Genomic DNA, 22498 nt, shown 5'->3' on the forward strand with positions numbered 1-22498 from the left:
AGTTATTCTTTAGTATTGTTTTCAGATACGTACTTTACAAGTTCCCGGAACTTCCTGATAACACCACAATACACAGAAACATATAGCCTGCATGGCAGCCATGGTGTTTTCACCAGAAATTTGTTTCTGCTCAATTTGAAAATGATGCTTATAATTATATTGCAAATCTGCTTAAGTTACATTCAAGTTTATTTACAGGAAAAATAACTTTTGTAGATTTGGGTATTTTTTTACTAATTGCTTACTTAAAATTTGCTACGTTATCAAGAAACACTCATTCAATATTGTATTTATGTATAATTAATTACTTTTTTTTACACTGTATCGAAAATGTTAACTTTACTTGGAATTATCAATGTTTTGATATTGGTGTCATTTGTGACTGTTGTGAGTATGAATTAACAGTTAACAGTTAAAGAGCTTAGAGAGTATTAGGTCACACTTTTTCCAAAAGACGCACTGTTCCTTAGAATTATTTTCAGATATGTATTTTACAAGTTTCCGGAACTTCTAATTGGTTACAGCACAATACACCGAAACATATTACTTACATGGCAATCTTGGCATTTTTCGCCAGAAACTCATTTCTTCTCCATTAGAAAATATTGCTTATATTGCAAAATTGTATAAGTGACACTCAAGTTTATTTACTAAAAAAATAACTTTTATAGACTGAGATGTTTTTGTTTTATATTTGATTGCTTGAAATTTGTTACCTTATCACAAAACACTAATCGAATATTGTATATATGTCTAATTAAACTTATTTTTTATACTTGTAGCGAAAATGTTCACTTTGCTTGGAATTATTAACGTTTTGATATCGGTGTTATTTGTGACTGTTGTAAGTATGAATTATTAATCGTTGTGCGAATTTTTCTTTAATTTAAACATTTTAAAAGTAATTTTCTTCTTTCCTTCGTGTTTCTTTTTTTTTTTTTAATAATTATAGAATGGTGATGGACACTGTGTAATGAGAGGACAATGTGAGATAGATAATGTTACTACTTTAGCCAAGACCTGTGTTTATAACGGACCTCCTAAACCACTGACAGACAATTCTTCAGTTAGTTACTTAAAAGATCTTTGTCCAAATTTAAATGTTGGTAAGTACTATATTTAGCAAACTCTGCCTAGTGGAGTTTCCTAGGCAATCTTATGAAGACTATTAATTGAATCGCATAATTTTGAATCAAAATTGCATCAAATTTATTAATAATGATTTAGTGGTTTTGATCGGAATTTTGCAGGGTTTTATCTGTATCTGACGGTGTGTATACAAGATGTACCAAAAAGCGAATAATTTAAGAATTTTGTTTAAAATCAGTTTTATATTTTAATTACGTTATTTTAATGTCGAAATTTGTATTTATTCTGGGAGTACGCAGGTTATAAGAACGTATGGGAATTTTTTAAAAATAAATTTGCTCTTTTCTCCTGATATATTGCACATTGTAATTTAAATTATTCAATTACGGTTTATTATAAATTATGAGAAATCTTAATGTTCTTTAAGATTTGGGGGTGTGAGCTTGTTGATATAACTATTTGCTTTAAGAGAAATGTAGAAAAAGAAGTCCAGAATCGTTTTTATTTATCTTTCTCATCGCACTGTTTATTTATGTTATAATCTAATAAAAAATTCCGGTTCTTATCGAAATTCGCGAGCATGTTTAAATATGTATATCGTAAGGTAATGAGAAAAATTTTGCTCTAATTAGTATGCTATTTTATTATTATTATTATTTTTTTGGTTCAATACAATTAGCCATGTGCCTTTCGGCTAATTAAGAAATGTGTGAAGTATTCTTCAGACTTACTGCTAAAACCCTTAATAAGGCTATTTACTTTTCATTTTATTTTGTAACCGTCGTTGAACTGCCGACCCAATTTCGGGTTTACGACTTGCTCAACTCCACAGCCTTGTAATTTTGAACCAATCCAGAAGACAAGGAAACTCCTGGATCAGTACCCCCAGAGATATGGTTATCCTAGGTACGCTTTTCCAACTCTGGGCTTATTGCAAACTACCTGCAGTAAATCAGGCTTGTTAAACAATGTATGGAATATTATATAATTAGCCTAATAATATATTGGTACACTGTAATAAGCTTAAAAAGTTTCAGGCTGACTAAAAAATACTGGTGACTTCCAATCAGCATGGCGCATTACAAAATGTCGATGGGTGTTTGCTAAAGTGCTGAATTTTACAATTAACCAACGTCATATATTAAAAATATTGACATTAAATTATATATTATATATTAAAAAACATTTTATGTTATAAAAATTAAAAAATATATATTTTTTATTTTGCTGAATAAAATTTAATCTTATGCATTTATTATCAAATGAATGTTTTTTTTATTGAATATAAACGACGAATCACAATAGGGCTTTACTAGTCGTTTTACGTATTCATATTGTTGTAATTAAAAAAAAAAAGGAAAAGAAACCGTTGTAACGAAAGCTTTTTGTAACAAAATGAATGAAACAGAACATTTATGTAGTAAATATTACTCGTACTTAGTTACTCTAACTTAGCTTAAAAATAAATGCAGTGTAGACATCGAAAAACAAAAATTTAAGAGTGGTAGGTGTTTCAATTCTCGAAACTTCTGAAATCCAAGTCATTATTTAGTGATTTATTTATTGAATCAGAATAAAGACGTAAACTTTTATGACCTTTTTTGTTTCGATAAGCTGTAGATATTCAGAAATTTTTCACGTCAAGATTTTATCGGCCGATGAATCAACACTTTATTACCAAGCGTTTAGGATGTTTGCAAATTTATATGTAGGAATAATAATAAAAAAGGGATCAAATGGTGGTTTTATTAATATTTTTTTATTTTATTAAACTTTAATACTTCAAAAACTAAAGAAATTTGACATGAAAATAATTTTTTTCTTTCTTTTCTTTCTTTTTTCTTTAATAAAATTGTACCTTTCATACTAAATGTTTTTTTTTTTTTTTTTAAAACAATTTTTTTAACGTAACATTAAAACCGTTAATTTTTTTCCATATTTATTTATTTTTTAGATTTCTTTATTTTAGTTTAGTCAGTTTTTTAATGCCAACGATATTTTATGCTACGGAATCAGACACAAAAACGTTCTTTCCCATGCCCGTTTTTTGAGGGATTTAGATTTTTGATCATCAAAATATATAGAAGGGGGGAGGGGGGGAGATCTATATATATTGATCTCTGTAGCCGAAATCTGGTGATTCCGAGTCGGACTGGAGAGCGGGCGAAAGTTTAAGCCGTTACTTTTTGCGTATTTCACTATATTTGAGGAACTATTTAAGCCAATCAAAAAATTTTGGCTTCAATTATTAAACTATTTTGTACAATGGCATTTTTGTGTAAAAATATTTTTTATTATTGAATTTATTAATTGTCAAAATAGTTTTGAACTTTAAGGTATACGAATTTTTATATCATTTTATTTAGTAATTTTTAGTTAGAAAATAATAATAATCAGAGTTCAATGTAATTGATCAAATATTTCATGCGAAATGAAAATTTAGAAATGTTTCTGAAATTTCATCTCTCAGAAACTATGCGGCCAATTTCGTCCAATTTTATCATTTAAAATATCTAATAACATACTTTAAACTTGAATAAAATTTAATTTTGTATACCTTACAATTTGATAAGTTATCAATTATTAAGATAAATAATTAATACTATTTATAAAAGTTATTTTTTACTTGGAAATAGAGCAAGTTTTATGATCGTGATAATCGAATTTAGATGAATGAGTTTTAATCTTCTGAAAAGTTTTAAGTCAAGGGTCAATTTTTGGAACCATTAAAATTGGTCTTTTAGTGCACCTAGTATGATCATTAAAATAAAAGTTATTTAGGGTGATACATATCTATATATTTTCTGTTTTTTAAATTTTGTAATTTGCTATTATAAACACTTGTTTCATTCATAAATATGAAGAGTTTCTATGCATTCATTATTTTTAATCATACAGTTGTATGCTTACCAGTGGCATGATTACTTGATTCTTTTTAGAAAATCATTGATTTAAATCAACTATGATATTTTAAAAAAGAAATTAACTTAAGCCAATTGATATTTTACAATAAATCTTAAGTAAAATACTTTTATCTATAATTATTTATAAATATTTTCTTTCGGATGTGATTTCTTGTAAAAAAAATCTGATTTCATTAATAATGAAGGTTTTATCCAAAAAAAAAATATAATGAAAAGAAAATGTATGTAAATTATTATATTTCAAACTAGATTAATAAATAAATAAAATTAGAGAAAAAGGTGGCTTGATATTGTTAAATTATATTTTCCTATTAGCTCTATGTAAAATTATTTGCTGGTAATAAATATATTTTAGTTATACCTATTTACTTTTTTGTTTATTTGAATACAAGTGATAGTAAAACGTAATAAACTCATAGTTATTGTATATCAATACTGAAAAAAAAAAACTTGTTCTGTCCAGAGAAACTTAAAAGAATTTTTTTCTTTAATATATTCTGATTGAAACTAATTTACTCTTCATTGGATATTTAACTGAATTGCATTTTGTCTTTAAAATTTTAGGATGTTTTAGCTTGAGCAAAAATAACTATGATTTTATTTTTTCAGTGATTAGATTGTAATAATTAAATAATAATCTATGAAACATTTTGGTTAAAAATAATAAATGTTTTAGCTATATTATTAATTTTAAATACTAATATTTAATCTGGTTTTTTAATTTAAAAAAAAAAAATCGTATTTTTTGCCAAGCTTGATGGTTACTATGTATTATAGTGTATCGTTGTTGTTACTATTATATTTTATAGTTATTCAAAATAAAATTTATGCCTACATATGAGTTAAATGAAATGTTCAAACAATTATAAAGAAAAAATTTTGAAAGTAAATGCTGTTTATTTTTCCTATTTAAACAATCCTTTTTTTTTTTAAATTAATAAAAACTGTGTTATTAATTTTAATAATTATTGATATTTCTTAAATTAAAATTATTTTTAGTATTTTAATTATTGATAATTTTAATTTTAAATAAAAAAAGTCTTTTGTAATCCATCAGAAAATACTACTTGGTCTAAGATACAAGAATTAAAATTAATGCTTTCTTTTTAGATTGTTTTTTTTTACAAGTGGTACTTATTTTTTTGATGACATATATTTATTTATTGTCATTTTAAGTAACATTTTTATGATGTTCAGAGGAGAGAATTAATTCTACTAATATTCTTTATTGTCATAATATTTGGCTGAAACTTTGAAAAGTTACTTCAAAATACTTAAGAAAATTTTTAATTTTAATAGCTTTAAAAAGTTAATGCTTATTAAAAAAAGTAATTTTTTTTCAGGACCAAATTTTGAAGTTTGCTGTGATGCTGATCAAGTTCAAGCTTTTCAGGAATCGTTTAGTGCTTTAGCAAACTTCTTTCAAAGATGCCAATCTTGTTTTCACAATTTAGCCCAAATATTTTGCAATCTTGCGTGCTCACCAACTCAAAGCAAATTCATGCAGGTAAAAAGTTTGAATATTTTATAAAACTTGCATTTTAGTTAAAGAATTTACTACTTACTGGTTTTCCTTTAATGCCTTTTCTTCAGTTATGTTTTTTGTAATATATATTTTAATGTTTTTAATTTTTGTTTCAAAAAGGATTTTATGAAAGAAATAGCACTTGAAATGTGTAAGCATGTCATGATGTTGAAATTTCTAATTCGTATAGTTTACACACACTCACAAAAATTTTTAAACTGTCTTGGTTTACAAAAATAGCAATGAAGCATATTTTTAATTGTAAAATCTTTTCATATTAGGCTAATGCTTGAAAAAATGTTCTTATACAAATTTATAACTTTACATTAGTTATGCTGTTTCAATGCTATTATGTCTTAAAAATACATAATTGATTAAAATTACTATCAATAGTGGTGAAATTCTTTGCTTTATATCATTTTAATTTTCTGCCCTTTATAAATTTAAATAAAGGATTGCTTTAAGTAATTGAACAGAATGTTATAATTGGTTTATCATTAGATTTAAATTTTTTTTCCTTCAAATTATATGCATGGTTGCAATGCAGATACGAGCCATTAGAAACATTTTTTGTCTCTTTTTTTATACAATATAATATCTATCATAATCTATGAAATTTTGTCTCATTTTTGATCTAACATAATCTATGAAATAATTTTTCCTTTTTTGTTCCCAGTTGTTATTTGTTATTTTTTTTTTTTTTTTTTTTTTTTTTTTTTTTTTTTTTTTTTTTTTTTTTTTTTTTTNTTTTTTTTTTTTTTTTTTTTTTTTTTGCTGACTAGGGGTATGAGCAATGCTTTACCTATGCTAAAATTCTTTTATTTTTAAATTTTATTTACAAGACTTTTAAAAGCAATGTATCAATAAAATTTAGATAATGCCTAAAAAATATACTTAAATATTTATTTTACCTGCTTTTTTTAAAAATTTAAGCATCTTAGTATTTAGTTCTAGCTTCTTCATAACTTTAAAGTTAAGGTTTTCCTTAACCGAAAAATAGATATATAAAGTAGAGCATAAGTAGTGCATCAGCAAAGATACAGTAAATGCATAAGAACATAGCAGAAAAATTTAGCAAATTCCTGGAATGTTTAGAAAGTATCTATTTTTTGTGTATTAGGGGAGAGTCGGGTAGCCCCGCCCACTTAAGGAGTATTGCTTATATTTCTGTATAATATTGAGTAATAATCAATATTTTTGTATGTTTCTTTTGTTTTATCATCTAATTAAATAATGCAAAAAGAATAAACCAAAAAAAGAATAATTTAACTTAAAAAAATAGAAATTTAAAAAAGCATGTTTTTCAGCTCTTTTCAAAATGTGTCGGGTAGCCCCGGCCAGTTACAAAAATTATGTTTTTTGACTGTTTTTTCAGGTGTAAATGAAAATGATCAATGTATTGACAACAGATAAACCTCATTTATCATTTTTATCACAAAATTCAACCGATTTTTCTTAATTTCATGACTACATATTTTCAAAACTATTGTTTACCATGTTACCAGCTGCATAAACTCTTGAAACTTTGAAAATAATCTTTTTTTAATATAACAATTAATGTCCGATGGCCCATTGACTTGAAAAGAATATTCTATACATATGAAATTGACAGTGGGCGGGGGTACCCGACACTTTCCTACATAGTTTTTCTTATTTTATCTATAAAGTTTTTGCATGTTCCAAAGTAATCTTTTTTTTAGGTAACAAATTACACTACCGATGGAAAAAAACTGTCAGTTGATGCACTGGATTACTACATTACTGAAAGTTTCACAGACGGGCTCTTCAACTCCTGTAAGAATGTGCAGCTCTCATTTGTGACACAGAAAGCCATTACCATCACATGTGGCTCGCATGCTGATGACTGCACTCCTCATTATTGGCTAGAATATATGGGAGGACATGATCCATCTCCCTATCAGATAAATTTCAAATTTGTAGAGACTGACAAAGTGATAGTGGGAAATCAGACTTTTTATCCCATGAATGAAACTATTATTCCTTGCTCAATGCCAGCAAAAGCTGGTGGGGTTGCCTGTTCTTGTGTAGACTGTCCGTGTGATCCCGAGCCACCTCCTGGTCCTGACGGGCCTGGTACAAAAATACTGGGCTTGGATCTAATGCAGGCTATCATGTTATTGGTATACATTCTTGTTGCTGCCACTATTATCGGATATTTTCTTTACAGGAGGATCAAAAGTAAATCTGAAGGTAATTATGCTTCTTGTAATTGATTGTGTACTTTATTATAATTTTTTATTTTTATGCTTTTAATTTTATTTTTATTACTCTTATACCTTTTAAGGCCAGGTTTCTTAGGAGAAGTGTCTTAACTGGGCGTTAGCGTTAAGTTGATATAATTTTGACGTCATAAAAGTACCGTTTTGTTAGCTCAGCGTGAGCAGTCGGTTCAACACAAACATTATCTTGCATTGCGCATGTGTTAATAACGTAAACAAATATTTATTTTTAACTTGTATTGATTTTGTGATTGTCGACCAGTGCTTTAAAGAACAAATAATAACTTTGTCCCAGAAAAAACACATTATAGCTTAGCTAAATGAAGAAGAAGAGGGAAAAGAGGCTATGTTTAATGTTAAAATTAAAATCTTGGCTGATTTCAATGCTCTGTTGTTGGCTGTTGTCCGCCATTGCTTCTGTTATTAACGTCACGTTGTAATCCAACTGCAGTTGATTTGGACGGCAGTTGTCGTTCAAGCTGAGCGTTCGATGACGCATGCTGTCAAACTCATAAATTGACCAATCAGAGGTAAAGGTTCGTTTCAAGCTGAAGCCGACAATCTACGTTTCCTAAGAAACCAGACCTTTAATTGTATTTTATATTTTCTTTTTTTATTAAAAATTTTATATTGGATATTTGAATTATATTTTTAATGTTAGAATGATGCTATCCTATTTTACCTAAAGATTTATGTTTTTAACTTTGTGTTTGATTAGAGAATGAAGTTGCAAAAGACTATTTTTTTTCTCAATCTATTTTATTTATGACTGTCATTGAACAGCCGACCCAATTTTAGAGTTTACGACTACCAATTTTCATCTCCGTAGCCTTGTAAATTTGAACCCAAACTACTTACAAAGTTCTTGTCAATTTTATTTTTTCTTCACATGGCATCCAAGAGAAAATAAAAAGATATTGAAGAAGGTAAAATGACTTATTTGTATAGTACTACGTAAGCAGCTGCAATGGCTTATTTGCATAAGCCAGTAGGGTAAAGGAATCTAATTATCAGTTCAGCAAAATATGTTCGTTGAGGATTATCATATTCTATCTTTGTTCTTTTAAGTTTAAATTTAATTTTTCTTAAGATTTGCAGTCTTTTAAAAATCTATCTTTTTATCTTGTTTACTGTCTTTAATTTGGATAATGTATGCATCATTGATTTTGAAACTTAATATTCTGTTATGTTAGTTTCAATTGCTCAATATTTCAAATTTACCTAGTTCACATTGAAAAAGCCTACTTTATATAAAATATATTTAATTTTCAAAATTGAAATAAAACTTATCATTTTTTTAAATAGTAATATTTTATTATTATTTTTTAATTAAGTAATCTAGCAAGCAGAAAAAATCTTCTCACTTCATTTTTTTTTTTAATGTTTTAGATAAAATCTGTAGTTTTCTCTTGTTGAAATTTTATAAACTCAGGAAAAAAGTATTATTACAGTTGTGGGCATTTTGAAAAATAAAATAATGATTATATTTATTCACATTTTTATAAAGCTTTTTAAGTTTCACTTGTTTTTTATTGTTCAATATTTTTGTCTAAAATATAGTTTAGTATTTTGTGATCTATAAATATATTTTACTAAGTAGCATAATTTGCTTTCCATGATCAGTTTTATAGTAAGTATTAAAATAACTAGTCTTAATAATCAAAATTCTTATTAATATTTAAGTTTTGTATTGAATAAATTTAAGGCTTGGATCAGTCTAGTGCGACTGATCCAAGCTATTCATTTTATTATAACTTCTTTTTTTGTTTTCACTCATTTTTATATTACAAATTAAATATGATTTTTTTTAAAAAAAAGAAAAGTAAGTAGCTTGCAAATTATTCTGCTAAGTTGTCAAATCAGTTATTTTCATTTGTTTTGTAACAATTGCAATTTAACCCTTTTCAGAAGATGAATTGCTAATAATTGATGTGAAATTAGATCCAAAAAGAGTTAGCAGATGCAACCGGTGGGGAGCTCAACTTGATGAATGGTTGAAAGACATATTTACTCGATGGGCATTGATGTGTGCATCGTATCCATATACAGTACTTCTTATTTGTATTGCTTTTCTCATTATCTGTGGATCTGGTCTTATCTTTTTCACAATAAGAACAAATCCAGTTGAATTGTGGTCTGCACCTACAAGTCAAGCAAGAGAGCAAAAAGATTACTTTGACAATCATTTTGGGTATGATTTACTATTTTATTTGAAATTTTGTAACCAAGCTGTGAAGTTATATATTTTTTTATGAAAATTGAAATAATTAATAAGTTATATCTTTTGTTTTGTTGTATCGCTTTTTTCCATCTCCAGTTTTCCATCATGTGTATGCAAAATTCGATATTCAAATAATTTTTAGGTAGTTACTGTTTCCATTTTTAAAACTTCAATTATATCAGTATCAAACCTTGTTCATAAATTTATATAAGGGTATGCTTTTTATTTGGTGTCAAAAACCTGAAAGTTTCAGATGATTAATATTGTGTTTGTTTGATGAGATCAAAATGCATGTGACCAAAACCTGGTTTTTGGTCTCATGTATTTTGATCTGATCATCTGATGGGGTTAAAGAATGCAGTCTGGAACCCTATCAAACTATTCTGAGACGATTGGACAAGTGAATCATAGCCAACAAGAAAAAGCCTGTGTCGTAAGGGATTCAATGTTTCTAAAATAGCTAGATCTAAAATATTGCATAAACAAACCAATAGAATGTTCATTATTGAGCCAGCTATGTTCGCTTTTAGAAGTTGGTTTCTTAGGGGAAGGAAAGAAAGACAAACCTTGTTGTATTAGCTAAATTATATTATGGTTTGTTTAAATAAATTATTATATTCATGCTAGAGGGAATTATCAGGAATATTTCTTGGAAAAAATGAAGATACAATAAATGTACTTCAGAGATTAATGAGAGGTTGTCTATAAATAAGCGTCAAGTTCCTTATTTGTCATATTTTCATGATATTTCTAAAATGTACATTATATATATATATATATATATAAACTAATTCTATGTAAATTTTGAATATAAAGCTATATGTAAAAATACTTCTATGCAGACCTTTCTACCGTACTGAACAAGTTATTATTAGACGGAAATCTGGAGAACCTGTTATTGGAAATAATCTGACTTTTAGTTCTGTGTTTGATAGGGAATTTCTTCACAAGGTATGTATTAATTTTTGCTATACATACATTTATTATTCAGATTACCTTGTTTAATTATGATTACTACTATTTTCTTTGTTTATTGTTTTTTAAAGGATTACTCATTTCAATTTTACTGTAGCTAAAATAATCTCCAATTGTTATTATTTATTCATTTACATTTCTATTTTCACTATTTAGACAATGTTTTTGAGCTTATCAGTTGATTATATCATTATAGAAACTATTAAAAACCAGTAAATATATTTTCTGGATTATTAGTTGCTTTATTATGTAAATTGACCTTTTAATGTGAAATCTTGCTTATTTGGAGTGAAAGTTGGCCCATGAGTCCTTCTTTGTTTATAATGTTCTTTTGTTTCTAAATTATTAAAAAAAAATCTCAGGTGTGCTTAAATTTTTATTTTTATTTTAATAAAAATATTCTACAATGATATTTCTTAATCTGAGTTATTTTGTTCATTGTCCGTTTTCTAATAAAGAAGGTACTTTTTCCTTTGAAGGAAAAGTTTAGATGCATAAATAAAGCTATTGTTATTAAGGTGTTCATTAGGGTCATGTTGGGTAAACTGGGTATAAAATCAAGCTTTTTTTTAAAGAAGGCTTTGAAATGAAACAAATATATTTTACTGAAAATTTTTATGCTGTTTATATACATTGAATTTATATTATAGATTAAATAGGAAGCATAACTTATCAATTTTATTTTTTTGTTTTATTACAGTAATGCATTCAAAAGAACATGTTTTGATATACCCACTTTTCCCCAAAGTCGGTATAGTTCTGGAATTAGTATATATTTCACTAAAAAACATACGATAATTTTGTTTTAGAAATAAAAATGCTCTTAAATAAATACATAATGATTATATTCAGAAATAATTTTTTTCGTAATATTAAATTAAAGAATTATTTTCCATGGCTATCAAAATTAGGTTTCACTTCGGATGCAATTTATTTTGCTGAACTCTGCACAATTTCATAAAAAAACAAGAAAGCTTTTATAGTTTTTGGTTTATTTTAAATATAAATGAGAATGTAAGAATTAATATCTATAGTGGCAATTTAAAGTGATTTTGGTATTTAGAGCAGACTATTTTTATTCAATTAAGTTATTTTAAGGAAAAGTTGGAGATGTGGCCAGAGCTGTGCTCCATGCCTTCGGTTCCATTTGACTTGTACTTTAACTTTTCTGCACTTGTCAAACGACAACAACACAACAACATTTTAAGAAAAATGTTTTGTTGTCCATGAAAAAACTATCATTTGAACTTAGTAACTTGCATAAAATCTCATCTATATCTTTAAATATGCTCACTAGATTGTACCATTATGCTATTTTGGTAATTTTTTCAATTGTATGCTATGCATGTTATGTTATTATTCCTCACCCCATCATTCTTCTCTTAAAAAAAGTTGAAAGAAATGTTTTCAGTGCGAAAATTGCTATATAGGGCTATAATTAAACAATTAAATTATTTTTTAGCTATTTCATTATAAAATATGAAGCATTGGATACTTTCTAAAACTAACACAGAAGTAAAAAAAAATATCCATATCTTACAACACTTAACTAAGTCTAACCATATAATCACTTGACCCCACCTTAGAAACTTGTTTTTTCTAACGACTGGCACTGAACCTTTTACATTCTTCGCCTAGGAAGATGCCGGAAGTGTTACGCATTTAACGTTACCCATTGCATATTGCAATGTTTTTTTTTAACGGCAGGATTGCTCGTTTAACTGAACCCTAAGTCACGGAGGCGAGCAACATTACCCACGCCACACTGTCACAGATACCCATTCATAGACGGGCCACATTCACACATCACATAATAGAGAGAGAAACATCCATGCCCTGAGCGGGATTCGAACCTGCAGCCATTGGCCCACCTTATAAACTAATTCATAATAAATAGAATTTTTTAATTTATTCTTAAATTTATATGTTTATCTGATCTTTAGATTTCCATCTAACAGATTGAACTGAAATTTTACAAGTTTTCAATGATATTAGAAGAAAGTTCATTAACAGCTTAAACTAACATATTGTATAAGTTGATCATAAGCAGATAGTTTGTAAACATTACATTTTTTATCAATTTTTAAAATTAAAATAGAAATGCTTGCCACAATTGCAATAAATGTCTCTAAAAATATTAGAGAAAATAGATGTATCATTACATATGCCCACTTTACCCCACCTGACCCTATCATATCTATAAATACAATGGATTAATTGCTGCACATTGTAAACTACATTGCATTTGGACAATGCTAAAATTATTTCCATCCGAGACACATCAGTTCATCTTGATGCCCTGGAATCTTGTTTTATTCGTATGAATGCTTATTCCCTTGTTAACGACATTAGTTCCTCACCATCTCTTCATAGCGCCTGAAAATGAATTTTACCCTCTCGACCATTGTGGTTTTTTTCCGTTCTTTTTTCTCTTTGGCTACCGCTTTTTTTTCTAATTTTTTGTTGGCAACTTTACATTTTATATTTTAAATCACTTTTGTTTCTTCTCATTCATGTCAAGTTTTGAAAATGGGCGTCTATTTTTGAAACTCTTGAAATAAGTCTACTGTTATTTGATATTTATATATTTTGGAAGCGTTTGAAGTTTTTAATCAGGTAATATTTTACTGCTTCAGTTTCTTGGGATTATTTATTTAATGGCTTAATACTATGAAAGTGTGAATGTGGTACCTTGACTGTATGAATGTGTATGGGAGAGAGAATAGAAAGGAGTAAGTGGAGGCACCTGTGAGATGCTCAGTGGCAGCCAGCTTTGGATCAACCAGGCACTTTTGGGTTCGTGAATAAGGAGCTTTACATAGCTATCACCTCGCATGATGTATCTGTTTGAAGAAAAGAATTGAATGCTGAAAATAAAATTGATTGTTGATAGGGCATATTTCATCCCGAGTATGGCGCATAATCATGCACATTAAAGTGCAAATTATTACTTTTGTTTCCGTAGATTTCATTCAATCACCAAATCTTTTCTGATTATCATTTTGTGCCAAACTGGATATGTCGTAAATGGTATGTTTGTATATGTAACTAGTATGTTTTGCTGGCAAACGTGATTTTGAATATCTTTTAAAAGTGTGAAATTTTTAATTTTGTGATGTTGTAGAAGCTGAGGTATTTTGATATTCAGAAGGTGAAGATGCATTCCTAGAAAGGGATTAATTGGGGATGTTTCATATAAACTTCTTGATTCTAATTTAGAAGTAGACATTTTAAAACAGACTGGTGTAGAATGTGCATCTTGTAGAAAGTTTTCTTTGTTTTTAAACCACTATTTAGTAAAGACTTGCTTTCTTATGTTTCTATTTATTATAGAGATAATTTTTTTTCTGCGTCATAATTTTTCCTACACTCAGGATTTGTTCCTTTTTAATACTTGTATACTTGATCACTAATTTTTGTTGTAATTTAAAAATTAAGAAATAAGTTTACTAATCTTAAAATGTGATAATAACTATTTGTCTATAAAAAAATTTATATTGATATTCTTTTACAGTGCGGTTTAATACCAAGATAATAACGGTTTAATATCAAGATAATAAGTCTAAAGAATGGAAAAAAGTTTTTAAAAAAATATTTGATATTTTATTTTGTAAAAAAATCTCTTATTATCTACATTTAATATTTGTATTCTAATTTCTAATAAATTATAATATTGTTTGTGTAATTATAATTTTTTAGATTTTTGCACAAACAACTTGGAAACCATGTGTATAATTTTAGCATCTTGAATCCTATTATTTCATTTATTTTCTTAAGAAATTGGAAAATTTTATTCCACTTTAGATTTAGCATTAGATATAACTTGTTTATTCTTTTTTGAATTACTTAATTAAATTTTTTCATGCCTCTATTATAATGTTCTTTTAATATCTAATTACTTCTTGTTAACTTGTTTATAATACTTGCTTTAAGCCTAGTTATTTACTTTAATCAAAACTTGTTTTCTGATAATCAAAAATCAATTCTTAAATTGTAGTATGTTACTTATGATTAGCTTTAATTTCAATCTACCTTTTCCTTTGATGAAATGAATTTTTTATTAGATATAAAATAATAAATTAATATTATTTTTTGCAGATTTTAGATCTTCAAGATAACATCACAAATCTTGTAGCTGTTGTGAATAATGCAACAGTTCATTTTGAAGACATTTGTTATGATCCAGTGAATAAACAGAAGTGTATGATCCAAAGTGTAGTTAACTGGTTCCAAAATAATATGACAAATCTTTATTATTATAAAAACATTGATGACTATCTACACTATTTGAAAAATTGCTCCTCGTAAGTAATGTAAAATTATTCATTCTTGTCATTTTGTACTTACTGAATTAAAACTTTTACTTAAACTTTTTAAAAATTAATGTATTTATATTTTTTTTATTAGTACTACAATTTTTTTTATTTATTTTAAAGTTTGTTTATAATTATTTCTAGATTTTTAGCTCACATTTTTTAGACTTTTACTTAAGCTTTTAAAATTTTAAATGGTTCCTTCCACATCTTATTTGTTTGTACTTCAAAGGGCCTCTAAGATTAACTATCTATAAAACAATGTTCTTGTGTCAGCCAAGTAATGTTGTCTATACTTCTACTTTGGAGAAATATGTTAAATGGCAGTGAGAAATTCTTAACATTTCAAGTTTGAAAATATATTATGGCGAGATAAAAGTAGAGCCCTCAATTAAATTATTAGCTAATTTTTTTTCTATGCTAAGAGTTGTTCTTTAAGCAGCTTCTTCATTGTTCAGTACCAGTCAAAAGTGTGCCAAGTTTTTGCTTTTTTATCTTTAATTCACCCAAAATTGAACCTTTTTTTGTGCTGAATTTGTCATACAGCATATATTTTTAGGTATTTGTTTGGTACAATACTCAATAATTATTAAAAAAATAATAATAAATAAAAAAGTGAACAGTATTATTTTGTAAACAATATTTATTGATGTATATGTTTATATTTTTATACAGGAATCCTTTTTATGTACAGAAGATTGGATTGTCTTGTTTGGGAGAATATGGGGGTCCTGTATTTCCATATGTAGCCCTTGGTGGTGTTGGAGATGGAAATTATGCCAATGCTTCAGCATTAATTTTAACCTTTATGGTCCGAAACCATGTAGATAATGCTGATAATGCACCAGCCATTGCTTGGGAACAAAAGTAAGTCAATCTTTGTTTTGTTTTTGTGTGTTGTTTGTGCCTTTCCCATTTGATGTTGGTATTTAAATAACTGAGTAATTGATACTTTATTATTATTATAGAGAAAGAGCTTTTCTCAAATAATATTATTTAAACTGGTGTTAAAAATTAAAATTCATTATTGACATAAGTATTAAATCGCATAATGAATTTTAAATTTTTAATAATAATAAAGTTTCGCAAAATCTATTTACATCATATATATAGTTCTAGTTTTTATCCATGCGTACTCCATATACATTCATGTGCACTTTAGCTTTTATGTATATATTATATTTTTCTTCTTTCAAGGCACTACAGCCTGTTGCAGGCCGAGGTCGTCTAAAATAGTCTTTGCTATTTGGTCCCAGATGGCAAAGTGTAGATTTTATCCATGAGTATATAATATGCATATTGATAAAATTATGCGTGATAAAATTACATATTCCACATAAAATTAAATAAAATAACATCAAATTAAATATATCATGTAAAATTACTTAAAATTAAATATATTATATTACATTCATAGTATGTACATAATTTTTACCTATGTAATCCTCATGTATATTTTTAGGACACTTTTCATACTGAATTAGAAATGTTTAATTTTAATACAATTTATAGAAGAACTTAAAATTGTGGTTCCTTTTTGCTTCTTTGTATTTTTTGATTACGAAAATAAATTTTTATAATGAATCAAAAATTTGGGATGAACTTATTTTTTATACAGGTGTATGTTTCTTTTATTATGAAAATCAAGGAGGAGGCGTATAAAAGAAGAGAATTAGATATTTTTCCATGCAAAAAGTAGGAAATGAAAAGTACATAGTACTAATTTGTAGTGTCAAGAAAGTTTAAAATCAGTCACCAAATACATTTACTTTTCCTTATTAAATTTAATCATTAACAGAACTAATTTTGTTCCTTACAATTTCTAAGTACGCATATGGAATTTCAAGTATAATCAAGTTATCTGCCCTCTTATAAGGTACTGTTCAACAAGCAGCCATCTAAATTTATGTTTTCTATTAGTTCAACTCAACAACTGATGAGCAGTGAACAACGTTTTTAAATAGGTTATTAAAATTTTTTTTTTATTTATTCATTATTTTATTTATTATAAAATAGCTGTTCAAAAAGTTTTGAAATTAAAAAATTTTCTATTATTATTATAAAATATAGAAAAATTATTTTTTGTGAGGGGATGGAGAAATTTTATAAATTGAGTTACTAAATTTATCTATTTTGTCGCAGAATTTTTTTTTATTTATAGGTATTTTATGACTGAAAAGTTCAACTAAAGGACTTAGTTCTAGAAGTTTTGATCTAGAGAATAAAATTAGATTTATTAAATCCTCAATGACATATATTTTGTGCATAACTGAAAATTGCTTTGTTTTTCTAAAAGTAAAGACCACACCGCCATTTTTTGACCGAGTGAATCATTTATCTTGATTCACAATTTCAAGACTAATGGATGGTAAGGTGGTCAGTACTGCATACTGGCCCTCTATATTTCCTAGACATGCTGGTGCACATTGATCTATAACTGGTTAAGCTTCAGGGTGGCACGTCTGATAGGACAAGAATCCTGTACTATGATAACTCAATCCCTTAACAGTTGTACCTTCTTACCTTTGTTTACAAGTTTAATATTTTACTTCGGACAAAAATCAATAATATTAAAAATAACACTTTAAAATATAAATTGCAAAAATTAGTTTTTGAGCTACAATTAACTAACATTTTATGTTCAACTAAATGAGTTTTAGTCAGCATGTGCATTGAAATTCATGTTAGGAAAAAGGAAGGATAAGAAATTTCCCACAAATTTTTTTTTAGAATTATTTAATTCCTATTCTGATTACTATGTAACTTAACTTAATTATTTATTTTGTACATTAGGTTCATCGAGTTTATGAAAAATTTCAGTGATCCAGATATAGAATTTGCTTTTACTTCTGAGGTAAGTAATTGATTTTCATGTGGTAAATATTATAGTTAAATACTAATTAGGCATCTGATATTTGCATTGATTGGAAATTTTAGATTAAGTCTGTCGGGATGCGTAGCTTTTTTAAAAAGTGTTTAAAGGTGCTTATTTTTTTATTTACATTTTTTAAAAGCTCTTAAAGCTGCTTTTTTATTCAGAGCTTGTAAAAAGTGCTTAATTTTCTATCTCTTAAAAACAGATTTTTTCTTTGCCCTGTCGATTGTTGTTTTAAATTACAAAAGAAATTCATGATTTTCACAATTTTCTCTGCAATATTTATTAGAAACTAGTTATTTTATCATGATTATTTAAAGTTTTTGAAATTGTTTTTGAATTTTATTGATTTTTTGATGTTTATAAATTAGACTTTAACCGATAGAAAGAAATAATTTTTGTTGCTGTGCAGATCCTACTTATGATTTTTTTGGGCAGAGTGATTAAATATTTTTTGAGTGCTTAAAAATTACTTAAAAGGTGCTTATTTTTTGTTGAAAAATCTGGCTACGTACCCTGCAACCTGTTCAAAATATTAAAGATTTTTCAAAACAGTATTTTGTAAAAACCTCTTTATATTTTTTGTTGTTACTTGAATATTAATTTTAAAGAGTTCAAATCCTTACAAAATTCAATGGTTACATTTATTTTTTCCGTGTGACTGTTATCAAAATATATGAAATAAAAAATAAGTGTTTCAAAAACTACTATGCTCAAAAATGTATTGAGAATTTTAAAAGTAATGACAGACACTAAAATTTAATGGATGATATGTTTATTATGCTTATCATCCATGGCTATGATGCAAGGCAGATGCATGGCAAAATCCTGTATGACTTTCTGAAGTTTCTTAAACATTATGGTTTTTACTGGCCTCAATGGTAGTTCAGTAATGATTTTAGTGTTATTTACATAAACTTAGGCTTTTAGTGTTGCTTCACAAAAATGAATCAAGGGTTGGAATCAGAATGAGGTAGCCTTGACTATCGATACACACTTTGAAATGCTACATTTCAAGAATTTCACAAAAGAATGGCAAACAACTATGCTAAAAAATCCATAAAAACTTTGTATTATTGAGTTTTTTTTCATATGCTTATTAATTTCCACCCTTTGGCTTATTGTCATGTTATGTAAAAAATAGTATATGTTAAAACTAGCTATTATACTTAAAAAGAATGAATCATGTAACACTATGAATTTACTTATATCTACTCTTTTTTTTATTTATATTTAAAAATTGCATTCTTTTTTTATCTTTTGAGAACATTCTTATTTTACTCATACTAAGCGATATGATAGAAAATTTTTTCACTTTTATCAAGCGTAAATAGTATTTCAGTTATTCTATTCCCATTGAATATTTTTCTTCCATTTATTTAGTTTTATATAAAGAAAAATATTTATTTTTTAGCGATCAATACAGGATGAGTTAGATAGAGAAAGTGCAGCTGATGAAGTTACTGTTTTAATTAGCTATCTAGTGATGTTTGTGTATGTTTCTGTTACACTTGGTCAATATCATTCTTTTAGCACTATCTTGGTAAGTGAAAAAGTGTTTTTCATTAGTAATTATCTAAATTATTTTACTTTTTTTAAATATATTCTGTAAACTTTTTTGAAATTTTGGTTTTAAAAGTTAAGTTTAGTTTTGACAAGTTTACCTTTTTTTGAAAATAATACCATTATAGTCATTTTTGTCATTGTGTAATTTTAAGGATAGTTGTGTTTGTATAAACAAAAATCAAAATTTTTATTTGAAAATTGTAAATGTTTAAGGGTAAAGTGCATAACTTTAGATACTGTCTATTCTATTTGAATGTTTTTAATTTCTACACTTTTGTTTATTTTTTGGTGGCTTTAATTATTTGTTGAAACGTAAATCTGAAAGATAATTATCACCTTTTTAATGCTTTTATCTATTAAAACTTATTTAAGGCCAGTTTTGGCAAGTTTTTGAAAATATTAAATCTAGGTTAAAAGTTTATATAAAAAATCATCTTTATCACAATTTTTTAACACCACGGATTTATGTGTTTTTAAGGCAGTTGTTTTGTACATTTTTACATTTATAGTATTCATGCTCTAATATTAAAACTAGGTATTCCTATTTTTACAAATTTTGTGTTACTTTTGCAAATGCAGTTTTATTATTTTTATTAATAATATGTTTTCAAGGAATGTGTAATTTCATTTTTAAGTATGTATTATTTTATTACCTATTTATATTACCATATAGTCAGTGTAGGTAATATGTTGATGCAGCTGATAAGGCTTAAATTTTTTTTTGTCCTTGAAAATGTGACGTATGATTTATAGACCGCTTTAGACATGAGTTAATGTTAATGCTATTCAATTCTGGTTAGTAAATTGTTAATTTCTTAGCTTTAAATTTTATTTTGAAATTGAATAATCAGAAACCAAGGTAACAGCCAGAGTGCCACTTTTTTAGAGCCTATTAATAAAAAAAAAGTTTCGCTTCAAAGGGCTTCATACCTTTTTTTTTTTTTTTTTGCATTTTTATGAAAATATTAACTCTGGTGATATTAATCTCTACTTTTTACTCTTAACTCTGAAAAAATAATCTCTAACTTTGATTTTCAGATAAAGTCAAAAATTATGCTTGGTCTTAGTGGGGTTATCATTGTGTTAGCATCAGTGATGGCATCTTTAGGAATTTTCAGTTATATGGGTTCTCCAGCTACTCTCATAATTATTGAAGTTATTCCCTTCTTGGTTCTTGCTGTTGGAGTGGACAACATTTTTATAATAGTTCAATCATACCAGGTTTGTTAAGAAATAGTTTTATGGATAAAAATTTTTATCATAATTTTTAAATCTTGAAATATAATCAAACTTTTTTTTCCTATTACAATTCTTTATAAAATTATTTTAGAGGTCAAAAAGAGGCCCACTTGAAACAAGAGAACAACATATCGGACGTGTAGTAGGCAAGGTGTTACCCTCAATTTTTCTCGCTAGTTTTTCAGAATCATCTTGCTTTTTCTTGGGTAATTAACATACAGTTTTATATTAAATGCACTTTTACTTTATGAATTCTAATGAACAGCAATCAGATATTTATTTTTCACTGATTCTTCATGTTATGATAATTTTTTATTAGATAATATTTATTAATTTTTTATTGGATACTATTAATTTATTTTATAAAAGAAGAAATTTTCCATTTTTCTGTGATTTATGAGAAGATTAAAAAAAAGTAATTTTCCACTATTATGTTTATTTAATCCCACTATTATGTTTACAATATTACAAGACTACTGTCCTAATGAATCAGGACAGTGAGTTTTGAAATTGTAAGTTGCGACAAAAATTGCTTCATAATTCGTGCCTTGCTGATATACTTGATGTATCCAAGACAATCACAACTAAATGAAACCTTACCTCAAACATATTGATCCTATTCAGTGAGAGCCTAAACAATCCGCAATGCTTCTTCCTTTAACCGTTTAAAACTGGATCTAATGAATCTAACTCCATTAAAATCTTAGTTATCTTATTTGTAATGATAAAGTAATATATTATTGAGGTAAAAAATTCCAGCAATAGCCTGTTGTGGGCTAAGGGGTAATGGAGTTTAAGGCTCTACAATTTCTTCAACAGCATGATGATGGCAATGTGATCAGTATTGCATACAGCCTGGTTGCCGGTTGATCTGATTGAACCCCAATTTTTTAATAATGACAGTTCAATATCTTAACCACTATGCCATCACGACTCAATATATTATTTAGTAATACATAGATAACTCTTGCCGGGTATAATGTTTAATAAGTCTCATACTATATCAGGATTATTTAAGAATAAAGGCTTTCACTTGGTATATACGGATGTTTTTTCTCTTATACTATTTTTTTAAAGAAAAACGCAGTCGTCTGGATAATATGTATTGAAGATATTGGCTCCAAGAATTAACTGACTACGGGTGGGTTAGGCCCGCTCTTAACCGGTAAAAGATGAGAGCATTACAGATTCTTCATTTATTAATTGACTAACTGGAATTAGTCATCTCCATTTTTAAACAAATTAAACCTAGGTTTAATTTGGTTATCACTTTTATTTTATTTGTAACGCATGTTTCAAAAAATTTGTCCTATATGCTTATTAAAAGAGAAAATTCTTGCCTCAAATTAAAATACAATAATAGCTCTTTCTATTTATATGAATTTGCACTTTTTATTTTAAAAGCACTGTCTTGTTTTATTAAGACAGAAATAACGCTTCTATATGATTTGTTATAAATTCTTAAGAAAGTATTGAAATATATATATATATATATATATATATATATATATATTAAATCAGACTATAATTT

The 22498-nt window shown here is 26.8% G+C and overlaps 1 protein-coding gene across 3 annotated transcripts in view; it reads left to right on the plus strand.

Moving 5' to 3' along the window:
* The window catches only part of LOC107437620 (NPC intracellular cholesterol transporter 1), a 61275-nt gene that overhangs the window by 12049 nt on the left and 26728 nt on the right, over nt 1–22498 (plus strand). For all 3 annotated transcript variants that reach the window (XM_016049703.3, XM_043049372.2, XM_016049692.3), the window contains exons 2-13: nt 783–844; nt 953–1106; nt 5357–5520; nt 7239–7749; nt 9687–9969; nt 10842–10950; nt 15073–15278; nt 15963–16154; nt 18081–18141; nt 19577–19705; nt 20767–20949; nt 21059–21173. In XM_016049703.3, coding sequence (XP_015905189.1) covers nt 788–844; nt 953–1106; nt 5357–5520; nt 7239–7749; nt 9687–9969; nt 10842–10950; nt 15073–15278; nt 15963–16154; nt 18081–18141; nt 19577–19705; nt 20767–20949; nt 21059–21173 — 2164 coding nt within the window. In that variant the 5' untranslated portion in view covers nt 783–787. The remainder of the gene's footprint in view (nt 1–782; nt 845–952; nt 1107–5356; nt 5521–7238; nt 7750–9686; nt 9970–10841; nt 10951–15072; nt 15279–15962; nt 16155–18080; nt 18142–19576; nt 19706–20766; nt 20950–21058; nt 21174–22498) is intronic.

This window comes from Parasteatoda tepidariorum, chromosome 6, assembly GCF_043381705.1.
Source record: "Parasteatoda tepidariorum isolate YZ-2023 chromosome 6, CAS_Ptep_4.0, whole genome shotgun sequence".
NCBI classification, from domain to species: Eukaryota; Metazoa; Arthropoda; class Arachnida; order Araneae; family Theridiidae; genus Parasteatoda; species Parasteatoda tepidariorum.